Raw genomic sequence first — 25,070 nt, forward strand, 5'->3', positions numbered from 1 at the left:
TGTGTCTTCTATCCCCCTATATCTGTTTTCCAACATGCTTTCTGTCTTTGTCTTGGAATGAGATTACTTGGTTTGGTCCTGGCTGAGATTGAAACAGTCAAATGTATAGTTTGTTTTGGGAGATGATTTTTTTTCCTTGTAAATCATCTCTCTGTTATACACTGTATTATGTTTTCTTTATATTATATATGATTTGTAAAACATTTGAGTGTATCCCTCTAAGTGTGGACCTGTGCTTGTGTCTGAATGAGACTTTTAGGTGATCTCAAACTAAGTAGGTACTTTGATATTGTGCTCTTGGAATCTACATCTGTTTCCTATTTGAACCAATTCCCCTTTGTCTGCCTTATTCTTGGATGCTTTAATTGTAATTCTAGAACTTATAACTACCTATTTTCTTCCTTTTTACTGGCGCTGATATGACCTTAATGTGTTGCAAGCGCCGTAAAACCCTTTTAAAAAAAAACAAAAAAACACAAAATATGAAAATGCATGAGTGGGGATTTCCTCCTCCTCCTCCCCTCTCCCCCCCCCCCCCCCCCATCCCTCTCTCTCTCTCTCTCTCCTCTCTCTCTCTCTCTCTCTCGCTCTCTCTCTCTCTCTCTCTCTCTCTTTCTCTCTCCAATGTGAAAGAGCAATACCCCATCAACCGCCGAAAAAAAATTTTATTCTCTATTGTCTTCTGGCACTTTTCTATTCACTTCATCTCTTGTTGTTACCAACATAAGTGCCTGCTCCACTCACTTTTCTGAATTAAAAATTCACCCCATATACCGGAGCATACTCAATGTCTCAATTGTTTCTATGTTATATGTTTGTGTTGAGAATATTGGCTATTAAGCTTAACTGCTGGCCTACTAACTTCGCTGTGGTTGTGTGTGTTGTACCCACTACCTCCAGTAGTCGGTGAGAGAGGGATCTAGTAATGAATGACCTGAGTTTGATACAAATTTTTTTGGGTTCATGGATAGCTCATACGGTAGAGTCACGCCCTCACCACGGAGTTGTCGTACCAATAAGGTCGCGGGTTCAAACCCCATCACCCGCGCGGGTGGTTGGATGGGAGCATCACCCTTGAATCATATACCTATGATGTTCGCATGGGTGTACGATCCGATAGTGATGTCGTTTCTTCTTCTCTTTACTAGCCTATCCTGCTTCTTTGGTTTGTGATTGTATTTTTGACAGGGGATATTTTTTTTTCTGTAAATCTTCTGCCTGTTTGTTCTTGGTTATTTGTAATTTAGCTTATGATATTTTTAGGTTATGATTTTGATTTACATTTGTACTATTTTTGTTAGATTGCTTGTTTTTTTGTTTCAGCGGTCTCTCATATAACCTCAATTGTGTTGGAAGAGACCTAAAGCAACAAACAAACAAAAAAAAAAAACCATCACCCGCCAAAAAATTTTGTATCCTCTATTGTCTTCTGGCACTTTTCTATTCACTTCATCTCTTGTTTAAAGAGCAATAACAATTTCTTGATACCCTTTGGATCGGACGCAAGTCTAACACAGTCTACGCAGTATATATATATATATATATATATATATATATATATATATATATATATATATATATATATATATATATATATATATATATATATATATATATATATAAACATAGAAATTGCACACATTTAATGATTAATAGCCATCCATTATTCATGACGAATTATGCCATGTTTTAAATGTCTTCCACCAATCTTCAGTTCAGTCTTTTATTATTATATATGTATATACAGTTCACTCCGCTTAATCGCACACCCTCGGGAGTTCAGATTAGTGTATCGATTAAGCAGAGTGTGTGATTAAGTGGAGAAATAAATAAAAATAACATCTAAGCACCAGCTTTTACGTGCCATTCATGTAGGACCTTCACTTCAGAGTTTTCTATGGGCTTGGGGACATCGCATTCTAGACATGACCTCATTAGAATGTTTGTTTTTTATTTATTTATTTGGGCTGTTTGTTTTAAAAAATGTTCTTCTTTTAAAAATTTTTTTAATCTTTTCTTTTTCATGTTTTATCGACAACAAAATGTGACATTATTGTTTGTTATAACAGTAATTGTGAAGTGTTGATTGCTTTCTATTCTGTGCAAGTTGATAAACCTTTGTCCTGGGTGGGGTTCCTGACCTCTCATAGTGGGCAGGGAGGTACATACTGTGTCTTCTATCCCCTTATATCTGTTTTCCAATTTGCTTTCTGTCTTTGTCTTGGAATGAGATTACTTGGTAATGTCCTGGCCCTGGCCGGAGTCCTGGCTGGGAGGGAAACGGTCAAATGTATAGTAATTGTTTTGGGAGATGATTTTTTTCCCTTGTAAATCATCTCTCTGTTTTGTATTATTCTATTTGTTATTTAAAATGTATAATGTAAGCATTTGAGTGTATTCCTCTTTGTTGGATCTTGTGCTTGTTTTTGGATGAGACTTAAAGGTGGTCTCAAACTAAGTACATTGATGGTATGCTCTTGGAATCTACATCTGATCCCTATTTGTTCCCAGTTCCCCTTTGTCTTACCTTTTCTTGGGTGCTTTAATTGTAATTCTGATAATTTGACTATCCTATTTTGCTGATATAACCTAAATTTGTTGCAAGCACAAAAAAACAAAAACATAAGCCTTTGTCTCCAATCTGGCCAATGTAAATCATCTTTCAAGCGTTCTTCTCGGATGAAATGGTGTAGTTTGTCTACCATGTCAAAATTCAGGGATCATGTGTCACATTCCGATGACTCATCCTCATCTTCATTATCTAGACATTGTGTTTTGTGTGGCTGAGTGGAGTCCAGTGGTTCCTGAGATGTCAGTTCACTGCTGATGGGTATATTGTTGTCCATTGTTACGAATTGATTGAATGCTTTGGTCAAAAAGTTGTGTGGAATGGGAATAACATTGTTGATCTCATATGTCTGTTGGTTGTCACTTTAATCAAGCTGTAGTGATTAAGCGAAGATAGTGTGCGGTTAAGCGGAGCGATTATTTAGAAAAAAATCCGTTTTTCGGGAATGTGTAGCGTACCCTATAAGCGGAGTGTGCGATTAACTAATGTGTGATTAACTGTATATATAATTATCTGACTGTGTATCTGTGTGAGTGTGTGTATATATTTTACTGTGTATTTGTGAAACAGGCTTGTGTGAATGCGTTTATTTGTGTGCACAAAGAGACCACTAGAATTTTGATAATAATCTTTTACCACCTTTACACTTATATTTTTATATTTGAAAAGTATCACAAAGAATATAATTTATATGTAATTACAAAGAATATAATTTATATGTAATTTACTGAATTGGGGTTTTTTTAAACTCCACTGTGAATGTGCAATTGTATCTGATTTAAGAATGAAGTAAATAAGTATAAATAAAAATAAAAAGACATTTATATAGCACATTTCCACGGATTTACCATGTTCAATGTACTTCACAGTAGTGTCGCGCTGAGGACCAGTCCCAAGAACCGGTCCCATGGTTCCTTAGCTGGGACCGGAGGACTGGTCCCAAGGTGAAGAACCGTTGGCGGTCCTCACTTCTTATCTTTCTATTTGAACGGTCCCAGCGATTCTAGTTTCTTTACTGCCTTTTCTCAGTCCTTTTCTCAGTTCTTTTGCCTAGGTCGTTCGCCTAACCACCCATCCCACTTAATTAATCGCACCAACCCCCTCTTGCACATACGCCCTCTTGAGTGTGTGGTGAGACGCCTTGGACGATTCCATTACTTGGGGTAAATTTCCTAATTTACTACACACTAATGATCGCAATGACAATGATCTATTTTGACGACATCACCCCTCTTCTCTAATGGGTTATTCTTTGAAATGAATGTGACTACTATAAGATGTGTGTATGTGTGTGTTCGTGTGTGTGTTTCGAACCTAGCTGGTCCGATTTTTTTCTTTTGTCATTTGATGATACAATAATATTTTTATTTCGTTTAGTGTTTTTTAACTAATCAAATGATACAAGTTTCACATACTATAGCTTTCTTCAAAAATAACAATTATAACGTCTGTATTTTTAAAAACCACCATTAGATTATTTGGGGGGCCCGATAGCTCCGTTGATAGAGCACTATCTTTACACGCAAGGGGCCAGAGATTGATCCCGGGTGCAGTCGAGCTTTATTTTCTTCTGTTCTCTGTCTATTCAGCAGTGAATGGGTAGCTGGGTTTGTTAGATCTGGCGAAAAGTACTTTGGGATAGACAGCGTCCTATCCAAAGATAGAAATTTTTTTTTTATTAAAAAAAACAACAAAAAATGTGAGCTTTTATATAGTGCAATATCCACTAAATGTGCTCAAAGCGCTTTACAACGGGTCCCTGACTAATAGCAACACGAAACATGTAGAATGAGACATGACGCCTGTTAGGCGATGTTACAATTTTTTCTGACAGAGACAACAATGTTGACGACCAGGTACTCATTTTACACCTGAGTACGGTTATAGGATGTCAGTAAAGAGTCTTTCAAGGACTAAACTAGGTGCCGAGCGAGGCTCGAACCCAGGACCTTCCGATCCGAAAGCGTGTGTCATACCACAAGACCACATAGCCGCACGAAAATAGAAAAAAGGAATGGAGACAACAATCCCAACCACCCCCCCCCCCCCTCCAAAAAATAATTTAAAAAATCAAAACAAACTCTTCCCACTTCCCATACTTTTGGTCCAGCATGTCACAGACACAAAATATTAACAATCCCTTTTCCTTTCACTCCCTAACATTGACTCAACCCGCTCCATAAATCTTTGCAGACACACACACACACACACACACACACAAACACAGGCTTAATGGATAGTGTTATAGCACTATTTTCATGTTTTGAGGCAACACGCCTTCTCCGCTCTCACTTACACTTAGCGGTTCGACAACCATCTACTGCAGGACCGGTTCCTATCGTTTGACGGTCACAATGACGCCTTGTGATTGGCCAATGTCGATAAAGAACCAGTTCTTTGACGGTCCCACGAGCCTTGTGAATGGCCAATGTCGAAAAAGAACCAGTTCTTGGAACCGGTCCTTGCGGTTCTCATTTCCCAGGGACCGTAGAACCGGCGGTCCTAAACATGCTTGGGACCGCTCCGCACTACTTCACAGTGTCTCATTTACTTCCCCAGCAGGCCATAATATTTTGAAATCCCCCACTCAAGAACAAATCATTATCTTTACTCGTTCTTCCCCTCCTCCATCCGACTTTGGAACTCCCTACCTACCACTTGTAAACAAGCCTTTTCGACTGATGACTTCAAAAAATCGCTCCCTGCTTCCCTCTAAAGCCCCTGTTACTGAAAAGACGACCTTCAGCCTGAAGCTTTGGCCTTAATGGAATAAGAAGAAGAATATGAAACCATATTATTTCAATCTGATAGTCTTTATTGCCTTTCCTTTTTATACTAACTCTCATTCACATCTGAGTCGAGTGGTGAAATGTGTGTTAAGTAATTTACTCAAAGGCTTAACGTCGGTACAAGGATTTTCCATACCCATCTGGTCACTGATCATGTTTAGCATTGCTTGACATTTGTGACAAGACAGGACATCATACTGCTGACCCACCAAGCAACATGATGTGATCACAGTTTAAGCAGTCATATTCTGAATCTCTGCATTTCATTTAACTACTGAGTGGTCTTCTGACCCCTGATGGTAGGTGGAGAGTACACATTTGGTCTCTATATATGATTTCCTTTTCTATGTTGCTCTCCGTCTTTGTTCTTTTATTTCCAGGTCCTGGGTGGGGATCCTTGACTGAGAGGAAAGCAATCAAATGTATAATTTTTGAGAGGTAATATTTTTTCTCTTGTAAATCATATTTGTTATATACTATTCTAGGTTTTTGTTTTGAATATATTGTACTTTGTAAACATTTGAGGGCATCCTTTATTGGGAGATCCTTTGCTTTTGCATGAATGAATTGGACTTACAGGAAATATCAAAATAGGCAGATCGATGGACTTGTCGTGGATTCCCTGTTCCCGATTTGAACCAGCCCCTTTTGTCTGACTTTTTCTTCTGTGCTTTTAACTTCAGATCTACAACTTTTCCCCAATCATCTTTCTTTTAATTCTGGGTGGGGTTCCTACCTGCCATAGTGGGCAGGGAGGCACATACTGTGTCTTCTATCCCCTTATATCTATTTTCCAACATGCTTTCTGTCTTTGTCTTGGAATGAGATGACTTGGTTTTGTCCTGGCCCTGGCCTGAGTCCTGACTGGGAGGGAAACAGTCAAATGCATAGTTATTGTTTTGGGAGATGATCTTTTTTTTCCTTGTAAATCATCTCTGTTATGTATTATTGTATTTGTTATAATGAATTTATAATGTAAGCATTTGAGTGTATTCCTCTTTGTTGGATCTTGTACTTGTGTCTTGGTGAGACTTATAGGTGATCTCAAACTAAGTACATTGATGGTATGCTCTTGGAATCTACATCTGATCCCTTTTTGTTTCCAATTCCCCTTTGTCTTACTCTCTCGTGGGTTCTTTAATTGTAATTCTAGAACTTTCGACTATCCCATTTTCTTCCTTTTTACTGGCGCTGATATAACCTAAATGTGTTGCAAGCGCCGTAAAACCCTTAAAAAAACAAAAACAGACTTTTAGGTGATCTCAAACTAAGTATATTGATGGTATGCTTTTGGATTCTACATCTGATCCCTGTTTGTCCCCAGTTCCCCTTTGTCTTACTTTCTATAGGGTACTTAAATTGTAATTCTAGTACTTGTTACTATCCCATTTTCTTCCTTTTTACTGGCGCTGATATGACCTTAATGTGTTGCAAGCGCTGTAAAACCCTTAAAAACATAAAAACAATTTCATTTAACTGGCCCTGAAATTACCTGCAACTGCAAGTGACCTTATGACCCTAAATACAAACAAGAACAATTTCATTCATAATTTATCGATACAAGAGGTATTTCCATAGCCCAGCTAGTAAATCACGCCACTCACAAGCAAAGAGTCTAATTAAGATCTTGGATACTTGAGCTTTTATATATAGCGCAATATCCACTTAACATGCTCATAGCGATGTACACGGGGTCTCTGACCAACAGCAACAAGTAAAATGAGGCTGACGCGATATTAATTTTTTTTTTAGAGATAACGCTGTTAACGGCCAGGTACTCGTTTTACACCTGAGTACAGTGAGAGAATGCGAGTAAAGAGCGTTTTCCAAGGACTCAACTATGCGCCGAGCAAGGCTCAATCCAGGACCTTCCGATCCAAAAGTGAGCGTTATACCACAAGACCACATAGCTGCACAAGAGTGTAGAGTGAAGATTTTTTTCTCTTTCTAATGATAAGAAATATTGGGTATGGAGAAGTGCCAGATGAAAACAGAGAATAAAAATACCACAGTGTCCGAGAGCCAAACTCGGGATCCTTGCTGATTGTTTTTGGTTTTACTTTTTTGTTTGTTTTTAAAAGGTTTTACGGTGCTTGCAACACATTTACTGTAGGTCATTTCAGGGACGGAAAAAAGGAAGAAAATGGGTTAGTAAACAATTTTTTTATAGATTACAATTAAAAGCACACAAGAAAAGTAAGACAAAGAGGAATTTTACAAATAGGGAACAGATGTGGATTCCAAGAACGTATTATCAATGCACTTAGTTTGAGATCACCTAAAAAGTCTCATCCAGACACAAGCACAGGATCCCACGAAGAGGAACACACTCAAATGCTTACATTATAGGCCACATTCAAAACAACAAATATATAAAAATAGTGGTGATTTACAAGGAAAAAAAATATATATCTCCCAAAACTATTACTATATTATGCAGCCAAGGACCCCATCCAGGAAGAGGACAAAACCCGAGTAATCTCATTCCAAGACAAAGACAGAAAGCAAGTTGGAAAACAGATATAGCTCTATAGAAGTAGAAGACAACAGTCAAGTGACCTCCCTGCCCACTATGAGAGGTTAAGAACCCCACCCAGTGCCTGGCTGAGAGAGAGAGAGGAGGGAGGGAGGGAGAGTGAGATCTGATCTCATTGATATAAGTGCCCGCTCCACACCTCTGGGTGGGGTTCCTGACCTCCCATAGGGGGCAGGGGGGTACATACTGTGTCTTTTATCCAATTTATATCTGTTTTCCAACATGCTTTCTGTCGTCTTGGAATGAGATTAATTGGTTTTGTCCTGGCCAGAGGCCGAGCTGGGAGGGGAAACAGTCAAATGCATAGTTATTGTTTTGGGAGATGATATTTTTTTTCCTTGTAAATCATCTCTCTGTTTTGTATTATTATATTTGTTATTTTAAATGTATAATATAAGCATTTGACTGTATTCCTCTTTGTTGGATTATGTTTTAATTGTATTTCTAGAACTTTTTACTTTCCCATTTTCTTCCTTTTTACTGGCGCTGATATGACCTAAATGTGTTGCAAGTGCCGTAAAACCGTTCTGACTCATTAACTGTTTCCCTCCCAGCCAGGACCAAGACAAAACCAAGTAACCTCATTCCAAGACAAAGACAGAAAGCATGTTGGAAAACAGATTTAAGGGGATAGAAGACACAGTATGTAGCCCCCTGCCCACTATGGGAGGTCAGGAACCCCACCCAGAAGCCAACACTGGAAAGTTTGCGCTAAAAATAAATGGAGACCCAGCGATGCAAAATATTATTTTATATATTTTGATACTGATCTGTCTTCTTAACTCTTTCTTAAGTTCAACATGATTGAAACAAATTTTTCCAAATTCCCATTCATATGATGATGGAGAGAATTAAGACGCAAATGATACAAGGATGAACCTCAAGAAATGAAAAAAAATAATGAAGACAAACAATTGTGAAGTCATTTTCATCACTCATAAAATTCTTTTAATCCGATTTCAAATCTTATTGCTGCCTTTGGGGAAAAAAAATCAACACACCGATAAATAATCTGACCTTCTATCAAGCTTGCGCACATGATATTTTCATTAAAAATAAAATGATAAGATTATATACAGGAGCACAAAACCTTATTTTACAGCCATGTACATATTTGCATTGTATCAAAATAATTTACACATTTAAAACTTAACTTTCATTATTTATTTTTCATTAAAATTCCAAACATCTTTTACAAGTCAAAATTATAGGTTTGTTGAACACAAACTGAAAAATGCAAGGGTTCCAACGACTGTATCAAACTGATGGAAATGACCACTCAAGTGTGGGTCCCTTCAGAGATTTATTCCCTAAAGTTGTGCCAATTCTATCTCATTTAGGGACAAGGTGGCACAGCAGTATGGTCTTTGCTTTGTACTAAAAAAAGTACTGAGTTTGATCGCCCACTGCATTGTGTGGCCTTGAGCAAATCACCTCCCCCTAGCTTACTTTGTGGCGATGCACTGCAGCTGACGCCTGAGTTATTCCAGTTTTCCCTTGGAATAGACCCTAAAGACAAATTTCCCCATGGGGATGGAAAAAGGGAATTTAAAAAATTTTTTTTTTTTAATTAATCATTTTTCAGTAGATACAGATAATGAAAATATTGCTGCTTGAAGCTCAAAGAAATAAATAACGATAGGAAATTGAATGGAAGGTTCAATTTAATATACAAAAACAAATAATATGTGGACATTTTGGGTTTCCCATTTATGAATAAAACACGATGAATGAAATGCAAAAGATGAATCAATCTTTGATGTTTCATTCATTCATCATGTTTTGTTGATAAAGGGGAAACCCAAAAAGTCCACATGTTATCTGTTTTCGTATATTAAATTGAACCTTCCAATCAAATTCAGTAGATAAGGACATAATTTATGGTATAAAAAAGCATTTTAATGTCAATGTGAGAATATCGAACCCATCATTAAATTGCTGTAAATTGCTGTATAGTGAAGGACACGGAACAGTAAACCGAAATTATTACTGTAACTAGAAGATTTACATTATGGTACTGGCCAATTTGAAAACGAATAACAGGACCAGGAAAGTTTGACGAAACGTTGCTGCAGACTGAAGCTTATCTTTTCACGTAGTGTGAAATGGAAATAAATTCCACATAATAACAATATATTATAAAATCAGATACATTTACATAGCTTACAGTAACCCATTAAGAAGAGCTCTCTGGCAATAGCTGAGAAAAAAAATGTGCAATACGGCAAAGCATGGTGGAAATCATGGTAATATCAAAAATAATATAAATATGTATATTTTTTCAATCATAATTGCCCTTGACAGCTGAAAAAAAAATACACATGAAGAATAGTTGTCCAAAATTCATAAAAGTCCATATTTTTTTTTATTCTGATAGTTCTTTACATATAATCAGTCTATTTCTTTATTCCTTTTTTTTTTTAATCTTACATTTTTCTTGATCTCCAGATTGCCAAATCAGAACAATTGCGATTTTATTGGGCCAGTTGGCTTCTATGATACAGAACAGTACAGTACATACATTCGAATACAGTTTCATCAAACTAATTTGAATATCCCAGATTTTTTCCTTATTATTCTTTGTATACGCTTCCCTCAAGTTTTTTTTGCATGTCCCAAGAGATTTGTAATGGGAATGGTGTAATGGTAGCACACGTTTGACCAGTAATCTGAAGGTCTGAGAATCAATCCCCAGTCGAGGTTAGACTGATATTTTTGGGATGTTTTTTTTTTTTCTTGTATGTTTCTTTCTTGCCTTGTCTGGCACCTTTCATACACACTTGTTTCAGATCTTTATCAAGAGATTTGAGGAAACCGTGCTAGAGTGTATTGCATTCTACTACGATAGTGGAGACCCTATAAGGTATGATGCAACACACACAATAACTATTATGAAAAGTGGTTTCAGTCCTCAACTAATTTTGTCCCACATCTTTTGTGTCTGGCTAAGTGTTCAGGTTCAGTAAGACTTTTATCTCAACCCAAAGTCTACGCATAAATAATCAAATCAGACCTGCCTAGGACTACGAAAAATTAGTAGAAATACGAACTTTTGACCCCAGCTACAGAGCTATATTCGCCTTTTGACTCGATGAAATCTTTTTGAAAAGGAAAATTTAGTTCCTTAGATCCTATATTCAGGACTTTGGTGCATTTGTGGATCATGGTGATAGCAAATCATTGATTTGTAAATCTATAATGACTTTTTTCCCTTGGAAACTACAAATTTTAGCAGCTCTGTAAAAGAAAGTTCGTGTTAAACTGAAATAGAATAATAATAAAAGCAGTATAAATCATTGGTCCTTAATGTTAATGCATCAATTGCCTTTTAAAATGGTCTTCATAAGCGACTAGAGTCTGTTTATTTGGGGTAAGGTGCTATATTATATGCTATATTTATTAATTACTATTTATGATGTAAAAGAATGAAAAACCCAACACGGTGACCTACATTAAAAACACACTGAACCTTCATGATTAATTTAGCAATTGGGTTTATGACTACCCAGTTTAAGTACATTCCTGCTCCCATTAAAAAAATAAAACAATAATTAATAAAAAATTTACCTACAAATTTGACTACGACATGATAAAAAAAAAAATCAAACAAGCAAAAAAAAAAAAAAAATTAAAATTTTTAATTGAAATTTTGCAGACAGAAAGTGGCATATTTAATATAATATATCAACATCTCCCACAAGCCTAATGTAAAGCACAACCGTATCGAGTATTCATCATAATTAAGTACACAGTCTTCTTTGAGAAACTTTTGCAATTTGTTCAGAATGGTATTAGGAAAAACCAAATAAAACATGAAAGAAAGGGTAAATTTAAAAGGGGAATGCTTAAAACAGCACATCGAATCACAATAATTCATTTGTTAGCAGTTTAACTGGGCTTCTTTCAACACTTTTAATGGAGGGACACAAAAACGAACATTGGTACCGTATTTGAGGGAGGCTGTTTTTGTTTGTTTTTGGTTTTGTTTTATGGCGCTTACAACACATTTAGGTCATTTCAGCACCTGTAAAAAGGAAGTCAATAGAAAAGTCAAAAAATTATACATTACAATCAAACGCACACGAGAAAACGTAAGCCAAAGGGGAATGGTTCAAATATGGAACAGATGTAGATTCCAAGAGCATACTATCAGTGTACTTAGTTTGAGATCACCTAAAAGTCTCATCCAAACACAAGCACATGTCCTCACAAAGAGGAACACACTCAAATGAAATGTCTACAAATCATTATTCATGTAAAAGAAAAATAATACATAATACATTCCAGAGAGACGATTTACAAGGAAAAAAAATATCATCTCCCAAAACTAACTATAGACTATTTCCCTCCCAGCCAGGGCCAGGACAAAACCAAGAAAACTCATTCCAAGACAAAGATAGAAAGCAAATTGGAAAACAGATATAGGGGGATAGAAGACACAGTAAGTACCTCCTTGCCCACTATGGGAGGTCAGGAACCCCACCCAGAAAGCCACATGGAAGGGGAAAACAGATATAAAGTGGATAAACCAAACTGCATGAGTTGACTTCCCTGACCTACAATAAATCACATTAACCCACTTGGTAATGAGCGTTTGAAAATTGTAACCTTTTGCATCCGAACAATATTATTTATGGATGACAAAGATGCTGAAAATTGAATTTATTATCAAACAATATCCGACTTGGGTTGCGTTTATATGTTTTATTGAGGAGAATGATTCTTGTATTTTAGAGTGATAAAAACCAACATTTCATATTTTTTTGATCAGTTTGGATTTAATTTGACCTTTTAGAATTTGGATAATCTTGCCGTAATACAGTTTTGAGACAAAGGGGCACAAATCTTTTGGGAGAGAGGAGTCAGTGGACAGATAGCACGGAGGTGGAGAGAATTATTCAAGAATTTTGACATATTGAGGGTCTTCTCAATTCGTCCAGTTTTGGAAATTTTAATAATTTGTGGCCGAAATGAAAAGAGGTGTTTTGGGAATGTATGACCTGTTAGTATTCCCATAAAAGACAGTGAGTGGATTTGCAATTTACAATAAAAATTTCAATTTTAAGACAATCTTCGTTTCCCAGAAATTTTTTTTTTTAATAGCGCAGAGAAATTGACAATGAAATGGCATTCATAATTCTTACAATCAACAAAAATTGTAATATCATATTTATATATATATATACAGTACAATTAATGTAACATTTTATATAAATAAAATGTACTATTTACAATTCACAATAAAATCTAGGAATTTTTTAAAAAAGATTTCATATCAATCCAGCATTTCAAAACACCATCTTCTTTATCTTTAACAATTTTCCGAGACGCTGCTTTGCAGTTGCCAAACCTTTCTTTGGTTTCTTAGCTGGAAAGAAAAAAACAAAGAAAGTAAAGATTATATAATAACAAACATAGCTGTCCGTTCAATGAACGGTGCCCATTCAAGGAATATGATGATAAGTCGATCAACTAAAAATTTATGAATCAAGTGTTGAACTCATTTTCTATTGTCTAGACAATAAATTTTTCTACTTCATATGGATTCCACTGTATCCTCCTTGGAGACGGGCCAAAATTTACAATTATTTGATAAATTCGTTTCATTTAATTTCAAAAGAGGGAAAGTTGTTGCATTTGGTAAAGAGAATAGTTCTTACCTTTATTGGATTGATTGAGTAGTTCTTTGTTGGCACAAGGGTCGACTGGTCTCTTGATGCCTGGTCTAAAAGCATTCACTGAAAGGCAATATCCAAATGAGAATCTGTCACTGAACATCTTTATACATGTAATCTTTTGTTGAACAACTTTTGAGTGAAGTCAATTAAAAGTTTGATTTTTCGTCATTCAATTAAAGTTAAGGATTTTTACATCTAAATAACAATGTTTATTTCTTGGAGCTTCAAGTAGCAATATTTACATTAAATATTGAAATGATCTTTCATCTTTAAATATTATAATCCTATCATTTTCATCGGGGGGGGGGGGGGGGGGTAAATACAATCAAATTCATACCTGGTTCATCCTCTAAAGTGGAAGAGGGTCCCGGCAACGGCTGTACTTCAAAGTCTTTGACAACCTCTGTCGCCTTGACCTTCTGAGATTTCTTGAGATTCTTTTTGTCCTTCTGTTCAGGCAGTAAAATATTTTAGGGTTTTAGTGGTTGACATAACAAACTTCAGTTCATATTACTCATGATGATGAATATCAATATCATCATCCTCATCATAAACAACAACAAACGTCATCATCACCCCCTTTTATTATCAAATTGTGTTGTGTGACATAATCAGTCAGAAGATGGAAATTTTGGATTTGCAATTATTTTGCATTTTCTGAACATATGCTCACCAGAGCATTTTAATCGTTACTTGAAGTTAATCGGGTGATTTTTCATGAAGTTATGGTCAGATGTATGGGAAAGGTAACAAGCAACTTTTTTTCAAATTTCATACTTTTTCAACTTGACTAGCTGTAAAAAATATTTAGAAGTGAAATTAAGCTTTGATATTTCCCGAAGATGTCCAAAGAGTTAATCATTTATGACAAGAACTCATTGTTGATAAAAATCTTTCCTTCTAACTAAACTTGGCAATATGTTGATGTAAAGTGTCCGAGAACAATTTCGTTGGAATAAGTTGCTAAATAAATCCTTTTATTATATTATCATACCTGCCAATTGATGCTGATAAAAAATAGGAGTCAAACTAAATAAATACGGGTAAACCTAAATTTTATTTAAAAGACTTTCATTTTCACTATAATATCTGATACTTTTATGAAAGTTTCCCAGCATCCCTTAATGAGTATTACCTAGTAAGACAAATTTTAAAAAGTTGCACTAACCAACATAAAAAATCAGTTTCGCAATTTTTAAATTAAAAAAAAAAAATTTGGTCAAGACATGATGGATGGAAAAAAATTGGGAGTGTTCCATATGACAGCGGGGTACTCAAAAAGGAGAAAAAAAATCGGAGTAAATCCGATTTTATCAGGGTACTCGGCATGTATGTATCATTAATACATTACTCAAATCATGAGCACGGATTTGGATAAGGAAAACTTACCAGTGGCTTTTCTGACAACTTTGCTGCTGTGACTGCCAGATTTTCGGCCATGGATTTTTTCTGTACCCCTTCTCTGTGGTCTCTATCTGTTTTCACAAGACCCGAAGTCACTCGAGCTGCAATGAAATAATAGAATAAATGAGCTTTTATATAGTGCAATATCCACTAAACATGCTCAAAGTGCTGTACAAGGGATCCCTGGACAACAGCAACACTTAACACATAGGACGGGACATGATGCCTGTTAGGCGATATTACAGTTTTTTTCGGACAGAGACAACACTGTTAACGGCCAGGTACTCATTTTACACCCGAGTATGGTGAGAGAATGTGAGTAAAGAGCCTTTTCCAAGGACTCAACTATGCCCAGAAAATCCAAAGAATACAGATCAAAATACTAGTAAAAATATTGTAACACAAAAGAACAACGAGAGTGACACAAATAATGTTGGCCTGCCAGGTGGGTTACATACGTCTGAGTGTAATTGTATAAAATTAAAGAAATGATGTCATCGAATTCTTCAACCGCATGTCACGATAATAGAAAGAAAATGAAGGAAGAAGATTATCCAATGTTGATAATGTAAATGTAAAACAAACAGACAAATAGTTTTAATAAAACGTACTCTCCACATCTCTCAAATATATATTATTACTTACCTGGGTATAATCCTCATTTCCGAATAATGTAAAGGAACAAAAAATTGTAAAATTCTATAAAAATGATTCTTAGATACAGTAGACTTTTTAATGTTGACATTCTTTCTAGCAGGCTAAAGTAATAAATAACCTGGTATTTTTTCTTTTAGTTTTCCAACATAATGGAGAAATGAAAACAAATATTTGTAATTTACGAGTGAAAAACAATATGAAACTACTTATTTTTGTTTCAGTTATTATTCTGATTATGTTGGTGATTGTTTTCTGTTAAAAGAACATTAATTTTTCCAGTTTTTAGTTAGAACAATGGTCTAAGGAGGTGTTAACTCCAATTCAATTTTTTTTGGGGTGGGGGGGGGGGGGGGAATGGGTCATAAAATTGCCTCCTTTTCAAATTATTACTGTGTAATCCAGAATTAAAATGCAACAATACAAATGGTATCATTTGAAAGAACAACACAATCAAGTTTATTTGTTAGTTTTTAAATCTGTTTTATTATCATTAAAATTGTGAACATGCTGAATTTTTTTAAAAACATGCTAAACCTCAGCAGTCAACGAGTTTGCAATTCTGAAAACCTCAGCAGTCAACGGCTTTGCAATTCTGAAAACCTTGGCAGTCAACGGCTTTGCAATTCTGAAAACCTCAGCAGTCAACGGCTTTGCAATTCTGAAAACCTCAGCAGTCAACGGCTTTGCAATTCTGAAAACCTCGGCAGTCAACGGCTTTGCAATTCTGAAAACCTCGGCAGTCAACGACTTTGCAATTTTGAAAACGTTGGCAGCCAGTGAGTTAACTGACTAACCTTTCGGATTCCAGTTATCATCTTTGCCTTGAGTTTTCTTGGTGGGAGATGAGCCACTGTCCTCCTCGTCAGACAACTCAAAAGACGGGTATACTGGAAAAGTGTGGAAATTAGATTATTTATAAAAGTTTCCATGACAGAAATCATTTATTACCTCTTCATACAACAATACGGTGGAAATTAGATTTTTTTAAAAAATGAGCTTTATATAGCACAATATCCACTAAATGTGCTCAAAGCGCTTTACAAGGGGTCCCTGGTCAACAGCAACATTTAACATGTAGGACAGAACATGACGCCTGTTAGGCGATATTAAAATTTGACGGACAAAGACAACGCTGGTAACGGCCAGGTACTCATTTTACACCTGAGTATGGTGAGAGAATGTGAGTAAAGAGCCTTTTCCAAGGATTCAAATATGCGCCGAGCACGAGGCTCAAACCCAGGACCTTCCGATCCGAAAGCGAGTGTCATACCAGAAGACCACATAGCCGCACATTTTCATGATTCATTTATTTATTAACTTTAAGATATACAAGCAATTTGATTTTTACCTGACCAATTAATTAATTCATATATATTTTCATACCTACTGCTGAATTTCTATGTCGGTGACAACTGCTCCAAGCTTTTGCATATCGATGGCCGGCAGATCAAACTTCTGAATCCAGATTTTCACTATCGGCAGATCAAAACTCCGATGTCTACATACAAGCTTTGCGCACCGTGTTTTATTTAATTTTGGGCAGATCAGACCTCTAATCCGTCCAAAATTAAATAAACATGGTGCACAAAGCTCGTATGTAGATGAGACTTCAGAGTTTTGATTCGCCAATCGTGAAAATCGGGACTTCAGAGGTTTGATCCACTGAGCATCGATGTACTATTTTTATCAGGTTAAATATCATTGTCAATAAGAACAATAATCAAATTGTGACTGTCACAAATTACAAGTTTCTTTCAGTTATTTTCTTGGATTGATTGCAACAATAACAACAACAACAACAAAATGATGTGGCAGAATGAATAATCCAACATTAACATTATAGAGAATAATCGTTGATTATTCGTTTAAACAATCTTATTTATGACTAAAATGCAGAAATACAGATCCATAATGCCGTTGAAAACACCTAAAGAATTGGAAGACAAATTTTTTTTAAAATCAAGATTTCGATTTTAAAAATCAGGATTACAAATTTGTTTCTTTTTAACTGAGATAAACTGGGATAATAAAGATTTCTGCATTTGTAATGAAATTTAACAAAAGTATTTCATGAACAAAATTCAAAGACCCAGATTGATTCCTGTAACAAGTGTAAAGTACTACACTTATTCCTTTTCTTATGAGTTTGCAACATCGACAGTAATATGCACTGAAACTAAATCAGCTGTTTTATATGAAGAAGAAGAAGAATTAAATCATTGCTGATAGTGGCAAAAGTGAAAAAGGAGGAAAATTTTGAACGATTGGCTTTAAGTCCCAATTTCACTGCACCGACCCTGACTTTTAGAGCAATTGAGACGATAAACTATCACTGATACTCTAGCTAACTTCTGGAGAGTGGAAAATTGCACCTATTTGTTCCACCACACATCAAGTCTCTCAGTCCACTTCACACCAAGTCCCTCAGTTCCACCACACATCAAGTCTCTCAGTTCTACTTCACACCAAGTCCCTCAGTTCCACCACACATCAAATCTCTCAGTTCCACTTCACACCAAGTCTCTCAGTTCCACTACACATCAAGTTTCTCAGTTCCACCACACATCAAGTCTCTCAGTTCCACCACACATCAAGTCTCAGTTCCACCACACATCAAGTCTCTCAGTTCCACTTCACATCAAGTCTCTCAGTTCCACTTCACATCGTCCCTCAGTTCCACTACACATCAAGTCTCTCAGTTCCACTTCACACCAAGTCCCTCAGTTCCACCACACATCAAGTCTCTCAGTTCCACTTCACACCAAGTCCCTCAGTTCCACCACACATCAAGTTTCTCAGTTCCACCACACATCAAGTTTCTCAGTTCCACCACACATCAAGTCTCTCAGTTCCACTACACATCAAGTCTCAGTTCCACCACACATCAAGTTTCTCAGTTCCACCACACATCAAGTTTCTCAGTTCCACCACATATCAAGTCTCTTAGTTCCACTACACATCAAGTCTCTCAGTTCCACTACACATCAAGTCTCTTTGTTCCTTATAATTAGGTACCCAATCAGTGAAGAAACTAGAAATGGTCAACCAGTTTGTTTACAATATGAGGCAATCGAGATGTGCTTGTTGCAATCATTTAACTTTCGATTTGAAGGTGTTTGAATTTTTCTTTTTCATACTTTTACAGGGTGTCCAGGGAAATCCAACCTTAAAATTTCCTACCTAGAAGTGAAATTTCCTACCAAGTATTTTATCAATTCTTGCCATACCCAGTGTTCTATACGCTTATAAAGACAATCCTACTTAAAATAGGTTTTACCACCTCAATACAATCCATATTTTAGAGTAAGAGCAGAGGTGAAAATGACTGGTCACAAAAAGGAGGAAATTTCTCAGCGCACAGATCATGACTCATCCATGCGACTATAATCTAGAAATTTTTTGACAACATTCGGAGAAATTTCAAAAGTTTAAAAACTGACAGCAACATATAAAATCTTATCTTCTTAGAGAATGGTACCATGTGATTATATTTATACAATGTTAAGAGCCACCACCCACCCCCATTTTCACTTTTTAAAAATACTCTTATGAATTGTTGGTAGGGATGATGATGTGATGGTAGTTGTAGTAGTGATTGTTTTTTTTTTTGTTTTTAAGGGTTTTACGGCGCTTGCAACACATTGAGGTCATATCAGCGCCAGTAAAAAGGGAAAAAATGGGATAGTAAAAAGTTCAAGAATTACAATTAAAGCATCCAAGAATAAGGCAGACAAAGGGGAATTGGTTCGAAAGGGAACAGATGTAGATTCCAAGAGCACACTATCAGTGTACTTAAATAGAGATCACCTAAAAGTCTCATCCAGACCCAAGCACAGGTCCCCACTAAGAGGAATACACTCAAATGTTAACAAATCATATATAATACATAAATAAAACACAATAGAGTACATAACAGAGAGATTTACAAGGAAAAAAATATCATCTCCCAAAACTAACTATACATTTGACTGTTTCCCTCCCAGCCAAGGTATCTGGCCAGGGCCAGGACAAAACCAAGTAATCTCATTCCAAGACAAAGACAGAAAGCATGCTGGATTGGAAAACAAACATAGGGGGATAGAAGACATAGTATGTACCTCCCTGCCCGCTATGGGAGGTCAGGATCCCCACCCAGTTGTAGTAGTGAAGTGGTGGTGGTGGTAGGAATGATGATGGTATAGTGGTTGTAGTAATAGTGGTAGTGATAGGGATAGTGATGTGGTGGTTGTTCTAGCAGTGGTGGCATTGGTGGTAGGCATGGTGATGTGGTGGTGGTTGGAGTAGTTGTGGTGGTGGGTATGATGACGTGGTAGTTGTAGTGATGGTATGGGATGTGGTAGTGGTGGTGATGGGGATGATGATGTGGTGGTGGTTGCATTTGTGAGTGGTGGTGCCAGGGATGATGATGTGGTGGCAGTTGTAGTAGTAAAATAATAAAATTTTGTGCACAGCAGTTGTCCTTCATTCATTTTTGATATCTCATTTTAAGCAAGAAATTCCTCGTTTTTCTCATTTTACAGGAAATTTCACCCTCAATCTCATTATTTCCAACATGTCCGACCAAATATGAAATTTCCGACCAATTTCCAACTTTCCGACTTCCCTGGACACCCTGTTTTACTTCCCTCCAGGTAAATGTGGTCAATTTTGGCTTAGACGAAGCAGTGAAATTTATCGCTCAGCGGCTCAGTTAAAATTGGCTACCATTGGGATCACGACAGGTTTGGAAAGTGAAAAAATAATTTCACGAAGGCTGTGTGCAGATACAGTAATTCTAAAAAGCGTCGCTTAGCCTTGGCAATATATCCATCGTTAATACAGATGGCCCATGAGCTATGCGCAGCGCTGTCGAACATTCCTAATTAACTTTACGGTAATTCGACTATGATTCATGAATTCTTTCTTTATTCAATTCTTTCTTTCCTTCTTTAAAATAATTGAATTTGACGAATTGACTGAGAATTTACAGGTCTATTAATAGGCATGGGGTAAAGGTAACCCGGGTAAACTATGGATATAGTCGGTGTTAGGGTTGAGCGAGTTAATCACCGATCAGCACCTATTACTCCCAACTTAATAGGAATGGAAAATCTCACCAAACTCTTCGTCCTGATAGCAGTCAGCCATGAGCTGCTTCTCCTCTTCTGCAGCAGAGAGTTGCGAACGCGCCCCTGAGTCCTGGTCACCTTTGGCTGTAAACAATCCTCCTTCACCATCGCCTCTGCCGCCGCCACCTCCTCCCTGGCCCATTCGACTCATGGTCAACATACCAGCGATGGCATCGCGCATCCCACTGGAGAGAATAAGGTTTGAATATCTACCATTACAATCACACAAGGAAATCATGTAGCAATCCAGATGATTTAGAAATTTACAAAACTGAAATAATGGATACTTTCTCTTCTTGTATTGTAAATCAATGGTATTTCAATGAATTAATTTGGTATGAAAATGTGCAATGACAAGAACAGGAAATACAGGAAGAGAACTATCCATTATAACCTGATTGATAATATCACAATTATATTCAACCATAATTCTTTTCTTTTTTTTTTCTCTTTAATTTCAACTTTTACATGGCGTAATAATAATAATAATAATAATAATAATAATAATAATAATAAAAAGAAGAAGAAGAAGAAGAAGAAGAAGAAGAAGAAGAAGAAGAAGAAGAAGAAGAAGAAGAAGAAGAAGAAGAAGAAGAAGAAGAAGAAGAAGAAGAAGAAGAAGAAGAAGAAGAAGAAAAAGAAGGAAGAAGAAGAAGAATATGCTTGTTATATAGCCCCTTACTCTGTATCTTAAAAAGCTCAAAATAAAAAAAGAACAAACAAAAAATATAAGTAAATAAATTATGAAAAATTGAAAAACAAAAAGTAAATAAAACCAAACGCTGACCTTTGGCTGAAAATAGCAAAGGTATAATTTTATTTTATAAAAAAAAAAAATAATAATCCCAAGAACCGTACCTGCCATCGCTGTCTACCCTAAAAGCTGTTTCAGTGCCGTACCCACTGGCTGTAAGGATGTCGCTGATGCTGCCATTGAGTCCTCCATGAATCGTGTCCAGTCCCAGTCGCTCGCTCATCTCACTCTTGTCTGAAAATGAAATTGAGAAAAAGTCATAGAGAAAAGAAAGCCCAGTTTCATTCATTAAGGTTCTCAGCTGTTTACCTAATTTCATCAAATTTCAAACACATTTCTTATGAAGTCATTTAAAACAAAAATTTTATAAAATTTTTAAAAACAACATAAAAGAAAAAAAAAATATAGTTCAAAGTTCACAGATAATCATGAAAAGCAGAATGTAAAAGATTGATTTTAAGATGCCGTTTAAAGACGTGACAGACTTTCACATTGTCTGTTCTACCGTTGTAAAGAATCCCATACAATTGGAGCCAAAAAAGCAAAATCACATAAGCAAACTTTACTTTTAGGATGTTTTTTTCTCTCATTAGCGAAGAGCAAGTGGATCGATGAGATTGAGCTGGTTATACAGAGCTGCCAACTTAAAATTCCAAAAATGTGTAGTTTCCAAAGGAAAAAATAAAAAGTCATTTTAAATAGCTTTAGAAATAAATAGTTTGTCCTTAACATTATCCAAAAAATGCTCCAAAGGCCTGAATACAGGTTCTAAGGAACTAAACTTTCCTTTTCAACAAGAATTATTGAGTCAAAGAAGTGAAAGTTGTTCTGTAGCTGGAGCCAAAAATTCGTATTTCTATGAATTTTTTATAGTACTAGGCAGGTCTGCTTCATAGTTGTTTTATATCTATCTGTGAGGCTATGTGGTCTAATTGTATGACACTTGCTTTCAGATCGGAAGGTCCTGGGTTCGAGCCTTCCCTCGGTGCATAGTTGAGTCCTTGGAGAAGGCTCTTTACTCACATTCTCTCACCGTACTCAGGTGTAAAATGAGTACCTGGCCGTTATCAGCGATGTCTCTGTCCGGAAAAAAATGTAATAATATTGTCTAACAGGCGTCATGTCACGTCCTACATGATAAATGTTGCTGTTGGCCTGGGACCCCTTGTAAAGCGCTTTGAGCATGTTTAGTGGATATTGCCGAATATAAAAGCTCTTTTTTTTTAATTTTTAATTTTAAATTTTTTTTAGATAATACGATGTGTTGAAGTAAATGGCCAGAGAGCAATATGATTGGAACAAGGAGCTATATAAATTCATAGTTCAGTGGATATAGAACAATATAAAAGCTCAATTTTTTTAAAAATAATCTTTTTATATCTATTTTCCACACTTACCCCCAACAAGTGAGTCACTTTCCTGACTACCCGGTGGGAGTCTCATCTTCAAGGAAGCTGGTTTTGTGGTGGAGGATGTCTTCTGACTCCTCGGTGTCTTCTTGGGGTTCATATCCACCACCAGATTTCGGCCACTTTCACTATCGCTATCACTGTCTTTGTTATCTTTTATCACCTTATCAATGTTATTTTTGTCTTTATTAACACTTCCACTATCTCCTGACACACCGACACCACTACTCTTTCGTTCTGAGGATTTTTCTTTCACACGCGATGACGAGGACGATGATTGTGATTTCGATGACGACGATGAATTTTTCTTTTTTTCTGATGCAGACGATAAATTTTTCTTTTTTTCTGATGCAGATGATGATGAATTTTTCTTTTTTTCTGATGCAGACGATGATGAATTTTTCTTTTTTTCTGATGCAGAAATTTTTAACTTCTTTTTCTTAGATTCTTTTTGGGAAGATTGTTTGTCTTTTGATGAAGACGTGTCGGATTTTTTATTTTTTGATGAAGACGACGATGATGGTGAAGATAGTGATTTTTTATCAACGGGTTCTTTATTTTTACTTTTTGTAGTTCTAACTTCTTTTTCTTCCTTTTCTGAAGACAGCGAATTCTTTTTCTTTATTTTTCCTACTTCTTTTGGTTCCTCCTTTTTAACGTCTTCCCCAAGAAGTAAAAATTCTTTCTTCCTCATTTTCTTTGGTTTGGATTTTCTGTCCGTACTGAAAAAGTAAGAATTATTTTTAAAATTTGTTTTTAAAATGCTGCTCAAAGTTCAACAATGGTAGAATACATAAAGAGAAAAGAATAGCATCTACATGATGAATTTGATTTCCTGAAAATGCAAAAGAAAGGAAAAATAGTTTTATAATTACACAGGATCTGAAACAAATCTCCCATATCAATTAATGAATGTAGATTAACTCTTTAAGATTCAACCCGACAAAAACCGACAACGGCCAAATATTCATGGGCAGAAAAGAAAATATGTTTCAAAAATTGCGATTTGGATCCTATTTTATTTGCGGGTGAAAATCATTGACATGGCACTTTGTTTGGTAAAAATCAGTAAAAAATTATGACTTTGGTGATGAAAAATGACTTTGAAGACAATTATTGCAAACTTTAAAATATTATGATATTTAAACTCCCTATGTGTGGGTCGATTTTGTCATTCGAGGTATCAATTCTATTGTAATAAAGAGATAGGAACTTCAGAGTTATTTTTTCTGATGTGAAATTATTACTTTGTAATTTTAGCACCAAGAAAAATAGTCGGTAAATAAATTTGTTACACCTCTTTGATAGACCGCCAGGGTCAATTCGTGTAGAATTGTGAATCAAGCGTCTCAAAGTCTTCGACCAATCACAGGCTATCTATCCAGCTGGTCGAAACAAAGACGCTTCTCCCCGTCGATGTATTATGCTATTGTTATGCAAGGAATATAACACCTTATTCAGTAGGCCTAAAAGCTAAAATCTAAAAGTAAAAAATATAATTCTGAGGAATTTGAAAGTCACATTGCTGAAATCAGCTTGAAAAAAGAAGTACATTGGTCTTTGTTCATAAAAATCGGTTGAAAACCAACTGTTTTACGAATAAATTTGATTTTTAAAATTGCTTTTGTTTATTTTAGCTTTTTTTAGCAACTTTTTTATTTATGAGACGAGATCAGTGATATACTTTGTTTGTTTCAAATGTAACGAGAACATAATTTGGCTTTTTTACCTATCAACCATGCCTGGGTAATTTATTCATCAACGGTGCGATTGTGACGCAACCTCAACGATGATTCAATTCATTGTTGACGGCTGTTGACACGTGAGCTGCCAGAACGACCAATCATTGAAGGGTCAAGATGCTCAGTAGCCAATCGTTCTTCGGTCAAAAAACTTAAGAACTCACAAGAACAAAACTTTGATATTTGGTGATGGACGGACCTATGAAATCGTTTCTGGGCGGAGTTTAACCATGAGTGACCGTAGAAAACGAAAAGGCGACTACAGATATCAAAGAGTAGGCTTATATCATCAACGGATATCTACATGATTGACATGGCCATATAGGGAACTCATTATCTACTCCCCCAAAAAGAATCTGAACACGAGAGGGTTAAAAGGAAAAGAAAACCATTTCAATAGGTCAAAAGAAAAAAAAAGAGGAAA

General features: G+C 36.0%; 1 protein-coding gene across 5 annotated transcripts in view; it reads right to left on the minus strand.

Moving 5' to 3' along the window:
• Positions 1-10,305: 10,305 nt before the first annotated feature.
• LOC144975127 (uncharacterized) overlaps positions 10,306-25,070 on the minus strand; it is a 47,599-nt gene continuing 32,834 nt past the window's right edge. For 4 of the 5 annotated variants that reach the window (XM_078918899.1, XM_078918896.1, XM_078918898.1 and 1 more), the window contains 8 exons: positions 22,893-23,626; positions 21,600-21,729; positions 20,730-20,950; positions 16,428-16,520; positions 14,962-15,077; positions 13,910-14,021; positions 13,555-13,632; positions 10,306-13,262 (listed from right to left, as the gene is read on the minus strand). In XM_078918899.1, coding sequence (XP_078775025.1) covers positions 13,183-13,262; positions 13,555-13,632; positions 13,910-14,021; positions 14,962-15,077; positions 16,428-16,520; positions 20,730-20,950; positions 21,600-21,729; positions 22,893-23,626 — 1,564 coding nt within the window. In that variant the 3' untranslated portion in view covers positions 10,306-13,182. The remainder of the gene's footprint in view (positions 13,263-13,554; positions 13,633-13,909; positions 14,022-14,961; positions 15,078-16,427; positions 16,521-20,729; positions 20,951-21,599; positions 21,730-22,892; positions 23,627-25,070) is intronic. The other variant, XM_078918897.1, reaches the window with a different exon arrangement.

The sequence above is a fragment of the Berghia stephanieae genome, chromosome 6, assembly GCF_034508935.2.
Source record: "Berghia stephanieae isolate SIO BIC M18660-M18661 chromosome 6, UCSD_Bste_1.3, whole genome shotgun sequence".
Classification (NCBI taxonomy): Eukaryota; Metazoa; Mollusca; class Gastropoda; order Nudibranchia; family Aeolidiidae; genus Berghia; species Berghia stephanieae.